Here is an 18,959-nt window from a genome sequence, read left to right as displayed (position 1 = left end):
TCTTACCCTACAGTCTTTAATTGTAAAATTGAATACATTACTGTTAACATTTGTCACCTGTAATTTTCCCTCAACTAATTAAAGCACCCTCAACTAATTAAATAAACAACTGTCTGCTTTGTAAAAATCGTTCGCTTCTTGAGGTGTCTCTCGTACCATAGTTTTCAATTACAAAATTGAACATATCATTGTAAACACCAGTCACCTGTAGTTCTTCCCATTTCCAAGTTAGAGCATCCCCTACCGATCAAATAAAAAAATGTTTCCCAAAAGTCCTTTATTTTTGTACGTATCTCTTAGATCAGTTCTCAATTATGAAGCGTACCAATACTGTACACATATACTCGATGAGTTTAGATATATTCGCGGATTAAAAGATTCTCATTAAGTGGGACGCTTTCGGTCAATTATAGTTCGGTTCGGAGCGTGTGTTCAAGTTGACTTAAAGCCACGCGAGTCACCGTAACAGGATACACCTAACAGAGATCAAGTTGCACGATATTCACTGTCTTGTTGACAATACGCGGACTCGGGTTCCCTAAATGCATTCGAATCGTGTACCTTGAGGACTCGAGGCAACTCCACTACAATGTACGACAAGAAACGTGGGTGTTGACGCTTCACCAACGACGTCTTTATTCGCCAAGACGTTGAACATAAGTTTCCACGTGTTCTCTGTCTTGTAGGGCGAGACAATGCTCGTATATTCCACAAATACAAGAAAACGCACGGCTGATACCGAGGGTGTACGCGAAAACACCGAAAGAAGTTCAACTTTCGGCACGTCGTTTCGAACAAGTTCAGCTGAGAGATATGGTGGGACTTTTATTATCGAAATTAATACAGACATCTGTTTAGATAATGGAAAAGGTTTTAGTAAAAAATACGGTAGAATATTTATTATCTGAAATAATAATGACATGCTATTCAAGTTTGGAGATTTTATTATCCGATTCTAATTCAGTTAATCAAAATCTATAAAAGACTCTTCACTCTTTTTAATTTCAGTACTTCTTTCTTAAAATAAACAAATTTAAATAGATTTTTGGCAACCAGGTGGAGACATTTTCAAAAAATTATTTTTCTTTTAACTCCAGTGTTCCTTTACAAAGAGATTGTAATAACTAGATGGGCAGCATTGCGTAGGCAATTATCCATCAATTTTGAGGAACATACGAGAAACGTGTATCTTGTGAAAGAATCCGTGATTGGATTTGTGGTTAGGTCTGGGTTAATTCTCCTCAAATATTTTGACGTATATCACGTTGGCTGTGTGAGAGAGACGAAATATGACAGCGTTGTCATGAGGAGAAAGGCTCTGGGAAGCGGTTGTGGGTGGTAAAACATGCTTTACGTCCCTTCGTATTCATGATACGAGGACGTTGCGTCACAATCTTGAAGCCGTTAATTCGGACCATGGACTCGACCAACGTTATTACAGGTCGTCTTCAAAATTTCTCTCGGTCCACCTTTGTTTTTTTCCAACTTGGTAGCATCGCCAAGATGTCTAGAAACGCGTCTCACGCGTGGGACCACCCAGACGATTGCTTCATTACGTAAACTTGCCATCAGCTACCTCCAAGAAGAAGTATTCTCAACAAGCAACCTTCAAATAGGGGAATAGCTGTAATGGAACAACTATGTTAGAAAAATATGATAGCAATGCAGACAGCAATTGAAGGTAAAAGTAAAAACTGGAGGACACAAGCTTGTTGGATTGAAATCTAGAATTTTATTATTTTGAGTCTTCAAGAGGAGGAATTTATGTGAAAATGACCTATCAGCAATTTTCTATATAAAATTTTGAAAATGCGTATTTTCATATGGTTTTTGGGGGTGAATTAAATGGCCTATAAATGAATTTGAAAAAAATAATTGGATCACAAAATCTATATGCATAGTTCTTCGATAACTTTCAAAGAGTACGTAGAAATAATTCGAGCAGGATAATTTCATTTTTGCAGGAGTTATTTTAATCTTAAGTAGAAACAATTTAAGGGGGATTAACTTTTGAGGGTGCTTAAAAATAGATTTTCATTTTATATTCTTTCTGCTTAAGGTCTTTAGAATATTTCTAATAAGTGACACATATAAAATAAAATTTAAATTGCCAGGTCTAACCTTTTAGACATAACAAAAATTGAAAGAAGCAAGTTTGCTGGATGAAAACCTAGAATTATATTATCTTGAACCAACAGTGCTCACCTCCATCGTTTCTGGCACTTATATGTATAATTGTACACAGTGTACAACAATTTTTCGCGAGATCTACAATACATTAACGTCTAATACGACAGCGAATTTTGTGTCCCTAGAAAATTGTGACCCTGAAAGTTGGCAATGGACAAAGTCGAGGAACAAACGGTTATTCGTATACGTAAGCAAATGTGACCCTGATTGAAAAACAGTCGAGCAGAATGTTTGCAGAGTACTTCTGGGATCTCTTCGAGGTTCCTGGGACCGTGTTAAGAACACAATCACGCACAAACTGTGGTCAACCATTCGTCAACCTACGATCAGAGAGTCTATGCATTAAACATCTCCAAACACTGCCAAACACTCTCGCTTTCACGTTTCTCCACCCTTTCATCTACCTTCCGCTTTACACGAGTCGTACAAATTCGAGTGATATACACGGATCTCGCGCTTTATTGAAATTTAATTCGATCGAGCGTCACAATACCTTTTTGAATAATTTTAAGCGGGGAAGCTTCGCGGTCTGTTTGAAAATAGAATTCTCTTCGCGGGTTTAGCACGTGTCATTTGCAAGTACAATAATTGTACTTTAAACGGAGTCTCGAATCTTAGCTAGGCAGCAGTTGAAGCTTTTGCTTGCCATTTTGTTCCATCTTCTTGGGTTGTTACATCTGTTCAAAAGTGAATGGTTAAATGGAGAATCGCTTTGAATGGACAGGTAGAAATTAATCTAAACGAAAGCATACTCTTAGACATTTTCCACAGGGTGTCATTCTAGTCATCCTAGGTGCGTATTGTCTGCTTATAGCAGGTGGGCATGGAGGTGGTCCTGTGCGTTGTACCGTGTAGGTTTTGTCTCGTTCAGGTGGAGTACGACGGCTAGAGGAAACGAGCTGTGCATCTCGTAGCTGCCTGCTTAGATCTCCTGTTGAACGAGCAAATTTATTTAAAAATTCTTATTTATTCTGCAAGTGTAAAAACGAGTGATTTCCAACTTGTTGTATTAAAATTCTGAGCAAATTTATTTCTTTGCTAGTGGGCTACTTAAAAAGATGTTTGGTTGTTGTTGCAAGACTGGTAACATGAATGATTCAAGTTTTTGGCTTATTCCAGATCTATTTTCTATATTTTTTAAGCGAGAGAAAGAGGGTAGGAATTTGATTAAAATATGTTCCACTAAAAGTGACTCTTACCAAAGGAATCTATGTCATATGGCGAATCATCCCAATCTGACGAACTATCATCTGCAAGCAATAAATACATTTACTTTTGCTTCTAACACTTGATTGATTCTGCAGAATAATCAAAATTGATTGCATTTTTAATATTTAATTTTGTCAGGCACATTGTTAGAGTTAAGATGGTTTATACAGTCAGTCTCATAAATATTTGTACCCTCTATTGAAGAAATTCGTTTAAATTAGATGGTAGGTTTAATGTTTCCAAGTGTACGTTTGTATAAATATGTTGATGTATATATAAATGTATACATGTGTAAGCTTATTCATATACATATTTATAATATATATAATATATGAATTCATTTGGTATTATCAAAACTATTATTTAATTTAGTCAAATTTCTTCAATAGACATAGAGGGTACGAATATTTATGGGATCGACTGCATATGGTTATTTATAAGGATATAGTGAAATTTCGCGTACATGTTAAACGACGTGCCACTGCTAGTCCAGTTGCTAAATCCGGGCGTTTCGACAAAACTCTGAGTGGAGCTCTTGGTACTACAGATGGAATTTCTCTGCGTTTCGGAGTCGCGGGAGAAAGGCAACTAGGCGGACAATATTCAGGGGTGACTTGATCCCGAATCCCTTGACTTGCAGGTGTCCGCCATGACGTGCCGCCAGAAATTGATCTATGGTACAAACATTTTAAAAATTACGTTCAAAATTACATTGAACAGAAAGGGTTAACTAGATTCAAGTTACGTACGGATCAAATTCTGATCGTGCAGTGGCATATTCTTCATCGCATTGTGTTTCGTTGTCGCATGAACACATTTCCCGCTACTTTCCAGGCTGTTATAAACGCGAAACACTTAATTTTGAATTTTTTTTTAACAAAAGTAGGTATTACAGATGAGGTAAATTAAAGTGTCACATTTTGACAAGTACAATCTCGCGTTCAACTATCATACCATCCACCAGCCGCCTTGTTTTGCTGCTCAGTTTAAATTTGACACTAATTTCATTCGAATATCTAGCAATTTCGCATTCAGAATTACATGTCGGGGTTACGAAATTTCAACGTGGATATTCATTATACAATTTTAACTATATTTTTTAAATTCGCCAGTGAAACCAGTATAGAAAGGGAGCAGTACGAAAATTTGTGAATCGTTTCTAAAATAACAAAACGATGACATGAATCTACCCTGCTATCGCACGAACTGCAATCATTGTTCGATTTGACTACGGACAGACAGTACTCTAAGTAAGAAGCATTTCAGTGCTTTCGTTAATTTCTGCAAGTAAAAGTGAGTAAAGACGAACTTTCAAGACGTGTTATTAATTTATAAACAATTTAGAAAGTAACGAAACGGTGACTTTAGTTCCCGCTCTCCTCATCCCTCGCAATAATTACATGGACGCGCAACGGTCCAAGCTATTTGAAACTTGCTTCGTTGAATTTGCATACAGTTTCGTTCTCTTTTACTTTTGGTACCTATGGAATTTTTGCAATGTTGTTAATAAGTGTTCGCTGACGATGATTTCTAGCGCGTTTCGTACAATGATCAGGGGACCACACACCGTGCGGTCTTATTCAAATGAACTCCGCTTGCGCTGGGCTATCATGCTGCCATAAATGTCTCTTCGTGGTTTCACGAGCATCTCCTTATTTCGGTTGAACTTCGTGACGTGCTACACCTCTGAAGCCTTTCTGAATTTATGCGGACCGAATATTGCTCCTCGGAGGCCAAGAAGCTCCGTTTCGACGTGTTTGTTATTCATGCTTGTCTTTATTGGGCGAGACTTTCTTTATGTAAACAACGAAACACACTTTTTGTAGGGTTCTCATCTTTGGAACGCGCAACGCGCAACAAGGAAAATGTAAATTTGCATAGGGAATTCGGGGAACGACGAACCGGTGATTTTGTTTATAACAAATGTCTTTCCTTCGGTCGCGATTCATTCGTCATACTACATTTTCTGTATTAGTATTTTATTCAATTAAACTCGCATTTTCCTTTAACGATTCATCGATAACATTCGATGCAAATGTTTCAAATTTCAAACGACGAATTAGTAAATGATGAATAGTATAGCGAGCATGTAAATTAGGGTGAGCAGAAGCAAATAGAAAAATTTAAAGACGAACGACTCCAAAATGAATTGACAGTGATTCGTAATAAATCATTCTACATCGTTTAAGATATTCGATTTAAGAGGAGCTGTTGCCATGAAGTATAGACAGAAAGTGTTATGTTCGCGAAGAAGGAAGGGTTAGTTTTAAAAAAATCTAAAACATCCTTTTTTCTGAGTCTCTAAATATTCAAATGTAGATCTCGAGAAATGATATTATTTCGTCGTTTTATACAAGGGAATTCGATAGTGCAAAGGTTTAATAGGAAGAATATTATTCCAGATCAAATATATTTGTGTCCATCCATTTTTTATGCTAAAATTTTTTTTATTTTTGTCGACGAGGACAAAAGATACAGGGACAACGAGGACGTTGATGTGGCTCGTTCTGGATAGCTGGTTCTTTTTATGGGAAAAGTCCAATTGGCAGACACATCGACGTCTGCGTCGAATCTGTAATTCAAATTCGAGGTGAAATTAATTTAACGCTCGTCATTTTTCATGTTCCTCTGGCGCCGCGGCAAGCGGATCTCTGAACGCCATTTTTCGATATTTCATTCTCAGGATCCACTGTACTCCTGCATGATAGATGCGTTTCCTCGTGAAGTGTTATAGAATATTATAGTTTTCGTAGTTCGAAGCATTATGGAACAATTCGTGAATAATGGAATTATTTCTTTCCTAAATGAAAATGAGAGAACTTGTATTTTTTAACATCTCTCTAAATATTGAAAAATATAACGATTCCAGTGACTATTACTCAGCCTGTACCCTACTATACTGATTCCCTTTATTTCTGAACTCGTATACAGCTAATATAAATTTTAATTTGAAGTGATACGTTGTTTTGTTGTACTTTTATCTTGTGCAGCATTATTCTGCAATATAATGTTTTATTAATCAACTTTATGTACTTGATAATCATTAACCACTTTAATATTAAAGATATTATTGAAGATTATAAAATTATTAGATTATTTTTTAATAAAATCGCACATGATTCAATTAATGCTACATAGTATCACGTAGAAATTCAAATACCAGGTAATTACTCATATCGCTTGCTAATTACTGCTGTTTACTTCTCGTGTTCGCGTACAAGTTATGGAATCCAGTTCGGTATTCTACTGTGGGCGGTCTGAGAGCTCGTGGAATTCGTGCACTGAAATTATAAGCTAAATTAACCCATTTGCATCCTTAAGCTGAATACCCCACGCGTTTATACCGATTCGTATCAGCGCGATGACATAAATTAATCTTAATACGTACAGTAAAAAGTTTTCCAATTAGAGTCTTAGAATTGTCGTTTTTAATTGTAAGTGCACATTTGTGCAATTAAACGTGACAGATGGTGTCGTTTGCGAGTCTAGTTATTAGCAAAAAATTTAGTATATTTAGCTTGAAAAATAGTAAAAATATCGGTGCCCTTATTCGTTCAAAAAGAATTTAATTTTATAGCAATATTACACTCTCAACTTCAATACAGCTTGCTGACATTGACTATGTTGCTATTAAACTAGAAAATTCTGAAGTCTAGAAAAATATTTCTGTTAACAAGCCAATGTAATTTCTAGCATTTACAGCACTCTTCCTCGACGACATATTTAGTGTACCTACACACCTTGCAAAACAGTACAAATATTTATGCACTTATATCTTTTAAAAGAGTTCTATTCGATACCCTATTATCGTGTATTTTATTATTAAAAAAGATAAAATTCTAAAGTTCCCTTTGGAAATCCCTTCATATTTTCCTTGAATTCTCCACTTAAACTTATTTTCATTCGACTTGGCAAACGTTTTGTTAAGTATTTTCTACATTAAAATCGTGGAATCGATCAGAAAGGAAGAGATAGGTTTCCTGCGGTGGATATTTATAAATAACTGGAATACACCTTTGATAATTTACCATCTCGTATATGATTATCCATGAACATCAGTGGGAAAAGTCTCTGGTTCTTAATGGTCATTATACGTTGGGTCACATAATAGGTGGTAGGAATCCCTATTCCTATAATCTATCGATATTGAACGATGGTGGAAACCGTCTGGTAAGTCAGCGAGTGAGTTAGTATAATCGTGTTAGACTAATCGGTGTTATAGAGAGCCCGCTTCGAAGGTAGAAGGGTCCAACGGCGCTAAAACGGTCCTATTAAGCTCCTATAGAGTAGCACAATTGAGCTACCCTATTCTCGCCCGATGATGGCTGGCAACTTTTGTGAAAGTTCATCGTAAATGCATTTCAAACAGAGATTCGAACCATTCATGCCAACAGAATATCTTTCATTGGCTATTTCAAGTAAATTCGAAAATAAACGTCGTATCTATAGGTATAAAATAAAATTATTCCACGTAATTATTCGAATCAGGATTTTATTTTCTAAAACATACACCTGCCAGGATAGAATCTTTTGTCACGTTTAATTGTATTCTTGTGCACTTTCCTTTCAAATTAAAATATCGGATGGTATCTGAAATCATTTGTATTTTATTACAAGATAGAAATCTTAACTGTGCAATTTTATAAAATTAAGAATAAGCACCCTTCAGATTTTCAGAAGTAAATATATTTATCTTGTTTACTTTCAGATTCTTTAAAGTGATGGATGACTTCACATCAGCATGCGGCGAAGGTGAGTGCATTCTACGTGTAACGTTATCGATATTGTTGATTCTTATTCCAATATTATTCGGTCGCTTTAATTCTTTTCTTTACTTAAAATCGGTTCAATTTAATTGACAAATACCCTGGTGTAGTGAAGTTGTATATATTAGAAAGTGCAATTTTCGTGACTAAGTTTTCGTAAGATTAATTTAAATATCTTATATTCCACAGCCTCGTCTACTATATAATCTCAAAAATAGTATTTTGTACAGGTGTGTTCATCTCAAGGTGCAATTACTAAAAGAAAATAAAGCCGTTGTTATTTTCATGATTTTATTAAAAACTCTGTGTTATAATTTCACTAGTTTACGTAATTTTCAAATTAATCGGTAATTGTACAAAAATATCTTGAACAGGTGTGGTCATTTCAAAGAATAATTTGGAAATAGTATGAAAAATCCATACAGATTATTAATTTTATGATTTCGTAAAAGGAAACTCTACGACATAATTTCACTAATTTCTATAATTTGCATATCAAATATAAAAAATGTCTTGCAGAGATGCGCTCGTTTCTAGCAGTGATTCGAGAAAGAAAACTGAAGATCCATATAGCTGTATATCCATTTTGTTTCATAAGAGATTAATGGTAACCCACAAAATGACCTCAGGGTAGTCGTTGCTTATTTTACCAGTTAGACGCAGCTTGGTTTACACCATTCAGAGAAAGGGAACACGGAGAACGAGGACGACCAGAACGATCAGCCAGCGAATCTGAACAAAATTCGAGGAGCGAAGGATCGCCCACGCGCGTATATTCATATACCAGGGCGTTGTTAATTATCTGCCGCCGTTTATCAACTGGTAGAGAAGAAAGCTTCCTCGAGCATTCCTCTTTCTTCATTCTTGTATTCGCTTCTCTTCCTTCAGCCCTCTTTCGATCTTTTTCTCTTCTCGTTCAGACTTTACTTAGTTGGCACTGTCCACTCTCTTAACGAGGCCAGATTGGAAGATACTTGCTACGAAACGTAACCAATAATATGTAGTATGTTTTGTAACGTTTATGTACTAAAGAGTGTATGTTATTATTGGGAAAAAGTAACGAGTTAAAAGAGACACGTGGATTCTGTTTGTACTGTGACAGATTAAATTGCTTTCAAATTAAGAGATGCAAAGAAGAAGAAGAAGAAGAAGAAGAAGAAGAAGAGGAGGAGGGAGAAGATATCAGCTTGGTAGATTTGGATTAAAAATCTAACTTTGGAGTAAAAAACTAACGAGTTAAAGGAAACACGAGGATTCTGTTTGTACTGTAATAGATTAAATTACTTTTAAATTAAGAGATACAAAGAAGAAGAAGAAGAAGAAGAAGAAGAAGAAGATATCAGTTTGGTAGATTTGGATCATGACCCAAATGATTTAGCTTACAAGCTAAGAGCTTGGGTCTACTCGCTAAGATTCCCATTACATTTCGATTAAATAATCATTGTTTCCTGTCTGCTTAGGGAGTGACCATTTTTCCCTTGAAGAATGTGTGCTATTATTAACAAAAATTATTATTATATTATCATTCTTCTTCTTGTTATTATTAAAAATAACTTTCGAGTCAAAAGGTGCAAGGAAAAGATTTCAGCTTGCTAGATTTGGATAATGACTCAAGTTGACAATTTTATTACCAATATTTACTTATTTGGTTAACATAAACATATATTAAACGAGAAACTAAACCAACTAAATTTTACGCATGACGAGAGTATACTCGTCTAACACAGATGACTGATTAAGGACACTTTCTCTTGGCTTATCCCGTGTTCATTACAACACCACCAGTCCTTCAACCCGGAACTGAACAATGACACCGTCGATCTTAGATCTTCCTGTAAATTGCGTCTCGCTATCGGCCCACGCTTATCATCTCAAGTTCTCGGGTGAACCGTGGATACCGCGTGTACAGTAGCCACCGTACAATATTTCGCGGTTAGCAGTGGGGCACACGCGTCCCAATAGCCCCTTATAATTTCTCAGATAGCGGCGTTTCTCGCAGGTACTCATGAGAGATAAGTAAGCAGAGTCCATTTACAGTGGCTGGTGATTTATCGGCCGCGGAATGCAAGATGTCGTTAATCGTCTTGCATCCATCCACCGTCTCCTGTAACACTCTCCACTGGCTGATCCTGTGTGTGCCTGATGCACGTTCAGGATCGTATTCGCCCGTGACCGGGCCCGCGATACGTACGAGTCGGATTGATTTAAGGCGGCAGTAATCGGTCGACTGAAAAGCCTTTTGCGCTCCGAGCGTCCACGGAGAATATTTTCGTGTTTATGTACTGGACGTTAAGCTCCTTCCCCCATTTCAACGGCTCTTACATATATTCCCAGCGGTGTTTACGTTCTTGCTAGGAGACGCAGGAACACGAAAGGGGAGCCAGGGGCTATTTGAGCCGACGTACCTCTCGCTCATACATATATCATATTGCCACATTAACCACGTCGCTTCGGGTCGTTCTTCACGACTACTCTAGTAGCCCGAAAACCAACCTTAACGTTCACCAGGGAGTGGCATGCGATACTCGCTGCTTCCTCCTGCCTGTCTCTTCCTCTTTTCGCCTCCACGTCCCGCGGGTATAGACGAAAACTAACTTCGTATGAGCTCGTGCGCTCCACTAGAACCATTTTTGTCTCCTCGTCAAATTAAATTCTCCACGTTTACAAGGGGTGTGCATCTCCGTGTATCCGATTTCGATTTTTTGGTAGCCATTGTGTAATCCAGATACTAGAGAAAAATCTCCTTGGAATTCACCGACTCTCACTTGCGCACATATACAATGAAACGAAGTTCTCGTAGAATAATTGGAGCACTAAAAGATGGACAATTCGTTGCTCTTGGAGGCACTTATTTGTGAAAGATCACTGAACCACACCCTCGAGAACAACAATGGTATAACAATGTCGCAAATGTCCTGTAACATCATCGGTCTTATAACGAGACACGCGAGACACTCGCGTATCTGTACTTAGCGGACACAGGATGAGGAAAATGCATTTTCCCTTCTCTTTGTTGAGCAGGCTTACCTTTGATAGCGGAGATATATCGCGCGTGGGACTCCTTATCATTGAATTGGTTACCTTGACTATAAATCTTAATCATTGCAGGAGTTTCCAAGTTAGCAATAAATTTTCCATGTCGATTCTTATAATGTGATAGTCAGCCAGTGTGTACTTTAATTTTATGTATAAGTTCACATTACAGAATTCTGTTTTTGGGGTCGCGGTAAAAGTTGTTGCTTAGGCAGTGTGTGTCAGCCAGGTGAATCTTTTAGATTAATTTAGATCCTCGAAATACAGTATCTATTGAAGTACCGAACATACTTCTTGTATGATTAATATTTAAGCGAAAGTAAATTTTACTGTATATATTATGAATGCTTAATCGATTCGGAGATATTCATTTTACCGGGATCTCAAAGTTTCAAATTATTATTAAAACAAGGATTCAGGTTATTACGCTAACACACGCACGAGACAAGAAGTGACTTTAAAATTGGAATGTTTATCGATAGATTTTTATACAGAATGTCTTAAAGTATGGACAGTACGTAGTAGGTTTTGTATTTACAAAACGTTTAAATACACAAAACTATACAAAAATGCTCACAAATGCATAAATGTATAAAATAGAAAAACTATAATACACGATACAATATTTAGATAAGAAAACATATACTTCGGTTTGAGTTTCTGTTTTCCATGTATCTATAAAAATATGAATTTGCATGAACATCCACAGTCCAATGATTATTCCGTAACTCGAAAAATGAATTATAAAGAGTCACGTGACCCCAGAAGGTTAGGATAGCGAAGACAACAGACACGTTAAAGAGAATATGCATTACAGAACTCGTAAAACAACAAATTGAATATGGTATTACTTACAAGATATTAATACGGTTACGGCTTAGTAGATATTAATTACAAATGTCGGAGCCCTGGCATTACAAGAGCGAGAGGTACCCATTGCTCGATACTTAATCGCCTGTGAAAGTCGATACAGTGCATCAGGAAGGTCGTGGGTCATTGGCAATCTTTCTGAGGATCGGCTTATTTGCCAGCCTTAGTATCTCACTGCTCGGCGGGGGTGCTCGCTCTAGATCCACATTAGATGCCGACGTGTTCTCAGAATATTCCTGTCTTCTGCAAGACGTATGTTGCTTCGTATGCAGAAGCGAGATGACCCTGTGATAGATAAGAACGTGGAATAAGCTTACCTTGCTCGTCCCGTACGTGCAAAACGGGGAATATGGAATTAGTTGTGCAGTTTGAGATATACGTGCGTTCTCTTTCTAATCGAATACGTATGCCGCGCTTGAATTCCTCTCAAGCCTCGCAAACTGTCGTTTATCCATACATTTCTGGGTCATCTCTTTGAGAAAAGTTTATTGCCAATGGGAGACAACCGTCTTACTACGCGCACGAAGTTTGTTGAAACAACTAATCGATCACAAACCATGCGATACCAACCCGAAGTTGCGAACATATATCCAAACATATACTTGAAACTGCTCAACGACCGACGTGTCATCTTTTTTCTCGTTTATCCCATAAAGAAAACGTAGGAATAAAACGTACACCAAACAATTACTCTCTCATTAATGGGTCCTTAGAAAGACAATAATATTTTCAGGTGAGTAGTCCATTATAATTTTGACAGAATTAATTGTGGTCATTTTGGCAAGTCCCATGGTGCTTGTCTAAAGGTTACCTGCTCCTTTATCAAGCAAGATAGAACAAAAAAAATAGCGTTATCCAAATTTAAACGACACTAGCTTCACTTTTTCAAGTGTTTTCTTTTATAATTTTACCAACTTGGACACTGTATCAACGAGTCACAGATTTTTAGAAATTCAGAGGAATAATTTATCCTTCGGTCTACTTAAACATCTTCTTAGACTCGCTTCTAAACTAAATTCCTACAAACGTCTGAATCGAATTGTTGCAACGATTTGATTGCGACAATTGCGATCCTTCAAACTGGCTTCTGAAATAAGTCGTGTAGTATTCGCAGGCTAAAAAGACGTGTCCATTCGATGGTCTTGAAGGTGATCGTTAAGAAAATTTACATCGAACGTAGAGAGGTACGATTTAATCAAGCATTGAAAATTATTTAACTAAATTCCAACAAACATCTGAAGCGCATCGCTGCAACGACTTGATCGTGACGATTGGGACTTGTGATAACGAGACCGACGCCTAACACAGCACAGAGTTATTATCATGAAAATTATTCAAACTGGCACTATAAATTAAAAGAAATACAAAAAGTATAGTTAATCGACTCGGCTAGCGAACGTCTCGAATATTATTGTTGAGGATTAAAACGGTCCTCGCTCCTGCGCACAAATGGTGTCACGTTTCCGCGAACGATCTTCTTAAGAGGCTCGCGAAGGTCAAACAGCATATCGCGTGATCTCCGATGGCCACTTAATTCAGTGTAACTCGAGGTAAAGGGGTACGAAGTGGCTCGAAAGTGCCGCGCACTTATATACAGGGAAAGTAAAATATGAAGAACGAAATTGACCGGGGAAAGAGGTAGTAGGGACGATGGCAATTACGCCACTACTCTCATTAGGGTTGGCCCTGGCGAAAGTGCCGCCGTGACCCGCTCCAGCTCGAGTCACGAATCGTCGTGAATTCGTCGCAGCTTTTGCTGGTAATTTGCGGTAATATTATAATCAGCCCCTTGCTGGGCCTGAAGAGGTGCCGACCCCTCTGACCAACGCTGAATTGATGACCCGTGAAATCGTGCGTCTCGCCTTACGTGCGCTGCTCTTATAATATTTTGGGCTTGGTTCTCTTTGAGGTTATCTTGTTCGCTGAATCTTATAAAGTATCTTGAAATGCTAACATCCTTGCATACGTTTTACTCTGGCGTTGTGGTTTCGAGATACAGGGACTCCCATCGAAACGTGTGACCCATCGTCGTTGCTTTCTATAGTGCTTTACATATGCGCGGATCTCCTTTCGGATTTTGTCTTTTTTTTTTTTAACGAGAAACATGTATTTATTAGATTCATTAGGTGCCTTTTTGAAGATGGATGAAATAAGTGTACGACGTTTAGAGAGACAGAGACAGTGACATTTAGAGAGGCCTAACTCTAGTACTATGCAGAGAAAACATTCGATTTATTTAAACCATTCGAACAAGACGTAATTCAAATTCATTAAACTTAACAATTAATTACATGCTCGAATTTAAATGCTATCTACATTGTATATGTAACGTTCTCGTGAAGTACACATGATTAGAATTATATTAATATTCAATTCAAATGGAGTTCTAAGATCATTTATTTAATATAGAGAAGCTTGTAGAAAATTGAAGATAATTTTTGCTTTCTACAATGCTATCTACATTGTATATGTAACGTTCTCGTGAAGTACACATGATTAGAATTATATTAATATTCAATTCAAATGGAGTTTTAAGATCATTTATTTAATATAGAGAAGCTTGTAGAAAATTGAAGATAATTTTTGTATCGGTATAATTAATTCTTTAAAATTCTTTAAATATTTCATTATTTAAAGGATATGAACGAATGTTTACATCGAAGTAATTAAGAATTGGTAATTCTACCTATGTAACTGATGTAATATATTGAATGTATTATATAGTTATCCCTTGTACGAGATATTTCTAATTATCAAACAATTATTTTTAATTACGGAAAGCATGAAATAAATTGCCATTTGAAGAATGTTTCTGTTTCCTGTTCCAGAAGATATTGTTGGTGTTCACTGCACGCATGGTATAAATCGTTCAGGATATCTTATTTGCAGGTAAGTATGATTCACTCGTGAATTGAATTTAGCACGATTTAAAATAATTACGAATTGGAAAGTCGGCTATTACTGATTTTAGCTGTAAAGCAATACACATATATGTACACATATTCTTTTTACATCTATTGCATCGTGTTAAATAATTGATTTATATACATTAGAATATGTAAGTATTTATCAAGCGATATCGTCAATCAGATGAATCTCTTGTAATTTCTTGTAACTAATCACCGTAACGTAATTATAAAATAAAAATTCTCAATTTCTTTATAAATGTGCACATATTTTTTTGCAACTATCGCATCGTGTTAAATGATCGGTTTATGTACATTACAGTAAGAGAATATTTATTAAGCTATGTTGATTATTAAATGAATTTATAATTATTACAGATATCTTGTACAACAGTTAGGTTGGGAACTTGGAGAATGTTTAAAAGGTAGGTAACATAGAACTTTGTATATGTTATATGTCAACGTTGAATTCCTATTCTTTGATTGTTTGCCAAATCTTTTGCCTAATTGTCGTTTCAGATTTCAGCTTTCCCATACACTCAAATAATTGTTTAAATCTCAAGAACGCTATCGTCAACTATTAGTCTTGTTTTTAGAATAAAAATTTACAGTTCTCCCGTTAATAAACAATAAGCACACGGTCTTGGAAGTGTACTATTTATTTAATATACGAACCGAGAAAAGACTTCGCGGAAGCGTTAGGCGCAGCGCCGGTGATGGGGCATAAAATCGCTTTCACATAATCAAAAATCGCGTCAAACATTGCTCTCGTTTACGCAAGAATTTCGCAAGCAGGGAAACCATATTAAGCGTTTCTCGTGATTTTTTTCTTACAGAGAAAAATTTACTCAATTTTCTGTTCGCTTCGAGAATATCTTAAGTATATTTTCAAGTTCATCCGGTAATTTTTTCAACTCATTTCAGACAGAAATCATTGAGATATCAGCTGTTTTCTGTAGAAGTCTTCGCCCGAGTCGATATTCGTGTCTGTTACCCTCCATAGCATGTACTCCTGTTGCAGCGTTCGCGGAGGCACGTGAGTACCCTATAGAGCGCGAGATATACTTAAACGCCCTGAGGAAAACGCCACGCGACAAGAAGATAGATACAAGCAAAGTCAGGTTGGACTCGCCACCGCAATCGACGCCAGAAACACCCAGAAAGATGCGTTCGTCGTTCAAGCGACCGGGAGGCAGACCAGCGTCATACACGATGGGACCCCCTGGTTTCGTGCCTCTGCGACGGGGTTTCGCCAAAGACGGCGCATATCCTCCCCCGCCTTTTGGTTTCGGCGGTCCTCCGCCAGGCTTCCGTCCCATGCCTCCAATCCCACCTCCGATGCCACCAGGTCCTCCGCCTATGTACGGGCCCAGACCTTTCAGGTACGGACCGCCACCGATGAGACCAGTCATTCCTCCTCCGCCACCCAGGCCAGGATTCCCTTTGCCAGGTTTCCCGCCGCCTCTGGGTCCTATTAGAGCACCCGGAGGACCTGGACTACCCGGACTACCGCCAGCGCCGCCCCCGCGGTTACCACCGCCGAAAATGCCACCGCCACCCGCGGCAGTGAGGCCCGCCGTTCTGAAGAGGCTCCAGACGCAGAAGAGGAAACAACAAATACGGAACGGCATGGTGTCACCCGCCAGGAATCCCGTCGGACCGTCGACGAGGTTGCTCAGAAGAGGCAACCAGGCGAACAAGACGCTACCAAAGGTGGCAAAAGAGCAGGACTTCACGTTGGACACCTTCGAAGAGAACTTACTGGCTATCGCGAGCCCCCAAAGGCGGCCAAGCAAAGGACGATTTAATCAAAACAAGTGACGACGTGCCGCTTAGGAGGCTTAATATTACTTAAACCGTACGACATATTCCGTGAATTCGTCATCGTCTATCGAGAGTATAGACAACGACGACCACGCGGGATAGTACGACGACGGTAATTATTCTGATTCGAAGCCAGAGGGACGCGAGAGAATACCTGTAGACGGTCGCGTCCTCCAACGTGCGCTGACACTATTTTAAAAGACTACATTCGTCGTTGACAAAAATAAATGCACCTTGTCGGTAAACGAATGTTGTGTTCAACTTTGTCTCTTCATAGATAAGTATTTAAAGGCGTGTACCATGATTAGGCGCTTGCCACTCGAGGGAGCAACTATGGGATCGCTTGTTTCAATAGAATTCCTTCTTTCTTTCTTTTTTTTTCTTTTTTTTTTGTACGTATAGAGCAAGAGGTATAATAGTTAGGAAGATATTCGTCGGTGTTAAAGATGTGGTGGTCTCGATAGGTATGGGATCGATTGCACGATATAGTTGAAGATGTACACCAATAGCGAACGTAATCGGGCAAATTTTAACGAAAATGGGATTTAACTATTTGAAACAATTTCTTTTGGGTTGTTATTCTTAACCAGGTGTTTGAAAATAAAGAATTTTCTTTTATTTCTTTTATTATTAAAATTCGAATCATGAGCAACATTCTTTGTATCTATGAAAATGCACGGAACTTGTAGCAGCGTAATCGAGATTGTTTATGTTAATTGTATATATACAATATACATATGTACAAATATACCTTTTTTTCTTTTAGCGCAGGAGACAAACAGTCCCTTTGTTCGAACTCCATTTTCCTTTATTAAGCATTTTCAACGCTGAATTCTTTTGCACCATCTAAGCACCGCGCGACGTATTTGTCTATTTTTCTTCTCAATGTTTTGAGAATTTATTGAAATTGGCAATCCTATAGACGCGATGACATCTTTCGTATCATTCCGTGTTGCCAGGTTCGACTTCTTCGAATTTCTCGTCGATTTACAGAATTCAATTGAGATGACAACATAAAATGTACCATATACAACACGTAAGAGCAACATTGTAAGAAATTTCACTTTCTCTTACCCATCGACATTTCCATTCGTAAATACGTTAGCGTAATTGATGTAATTGCTCGTGGATTAAGCTACGACGCGACGGGGGCTTGTTTTGTTTGAAAGTTTATGTTACGTCAAGTATCGTACGTGTGAGAATTTAAATAATCAAATAATGCATAATAGAACGTTTTACGTAAGAACTGAGGACAAGAGACGCGAAGACAGTCGTGGCCTTTCTGTGGGAGTCGTAATCGACACGCGTGTAAGATTGAACATTGACAAATACACACCGTTAACAGAAAAACATTAGTTTATTAATGTACATTTTCATATGTTCCTAATTAATCCACACGTGCACGTTGAAAAGTGTATTATTGAACTAAGTACTCACATCTTTAATTTCATGCAATTTGTGGAGTAGAGTCATCGGCACTAGCGATGCGTACGAGACGAGACGAAACGAGATTTCTACGATCTCGATCTTGATCTCGAAAAATCGCGAAACATCCATATCGATCTCAAATTTCCGACAATTTCGAATATATGATCTCGATCTCGAATCGCATCTCGAAATCGAGACGAGACTCGAACAAGCCTCGATTCAAATCCATTAATCTTAATAATTTGTCCCGATGATGCAATAATTACTTAAATCAATCGCAACTAGTTTATTGAATCAACATAAATCTTTGATTGTTTTTCTTATTTTTAAACATATTGCTTATCGCAATTTATCATTGTCTAAAAATACGGCATTTCCATACTTGTTTGGAAATGAATCTTAGGGAGAGGTTCGAGACGAGAAATGTAGAAAAGAAGTAACGCTTTTTGTCGACAAAAGGAAAAGGGAAAGAAATTTTACGATTTCGAAGCTCACTGTATAGCCAGTTACGTATGTCTATATAATCGTTATCAAACAGTACAAACTAAATCATATCTTTTAAAAAATGTAAAAATTTTATATAAAGATTCATCCGTGAGATCTCGATTTTTCGAGATGTAATTATATTTTATCGATGTAAGTCACGACTTCAACGGCGTCTAATCCGTCGCATGAATAAATGACTAGACAATTGGTTTTGGGTAATCTGAACCTGAATTGATCGTTAACTGTC

General features: G+C 37.6%; 1 protein-coding gene across 1 annotated transcript in view; it reads left to right on the top strand.

The window, feature by feature from the left end:
• Nucleotides 1-18,148, top strand: part of LOC128876531 (WW domain-binding protein 11-like) — a 44,398-nt gene extending 26,250 nt beyond the window's left edge. Inside the window, exons 6-9 of the mRNA XM_054122985.1 lie at nucleotides 8,108-8,151; nucleotides 14,897-14,957; nucleotides 15,353-15,399; nucleotides 15,996-18,148. Coding sequence (XP_053978960.1) covers nucleotides 8,108-8,151; nucleotides 14,897-14,957; nucleotides 15,353-15,399; nucleotides 15,996-16,795 — 952 coding nt within the window. The 3' untranslated portion in view covers nucleotides 16,796-18,148. The remainder of the gene's footprint in view (nucleotides 1-8,107; nucleotides 8,152-14,896; nucleotides 14,958-15,352; nucleotides 15,400-15,995) is intronic.
• The last annotated feature ends 811 nt before the right edge of the window (nucleotides 18,149-18,959 follow it).

The sequence above is a fragment of the Hylaeus volcanicus genome, chromosome 5 (genome assembly GCF_026283585.1).
Source record: "Hylaeus volcanicus isolate JK05 chromosome 5, UHH_iyHylVolc1.0_haploid, whole genome shotgun sequence".
NCBI lineage: Eukaryota > Metazoa > Arthropoda > Insecta > Hymenoptera > Colletidae > Hylaeus > Hylaeus volcanicus.
The sequence above is the reverse complement of the archived record's forward strand: the minus strand, read 5'-3'. Positions and strand labels throughout refer to the sequence as shown.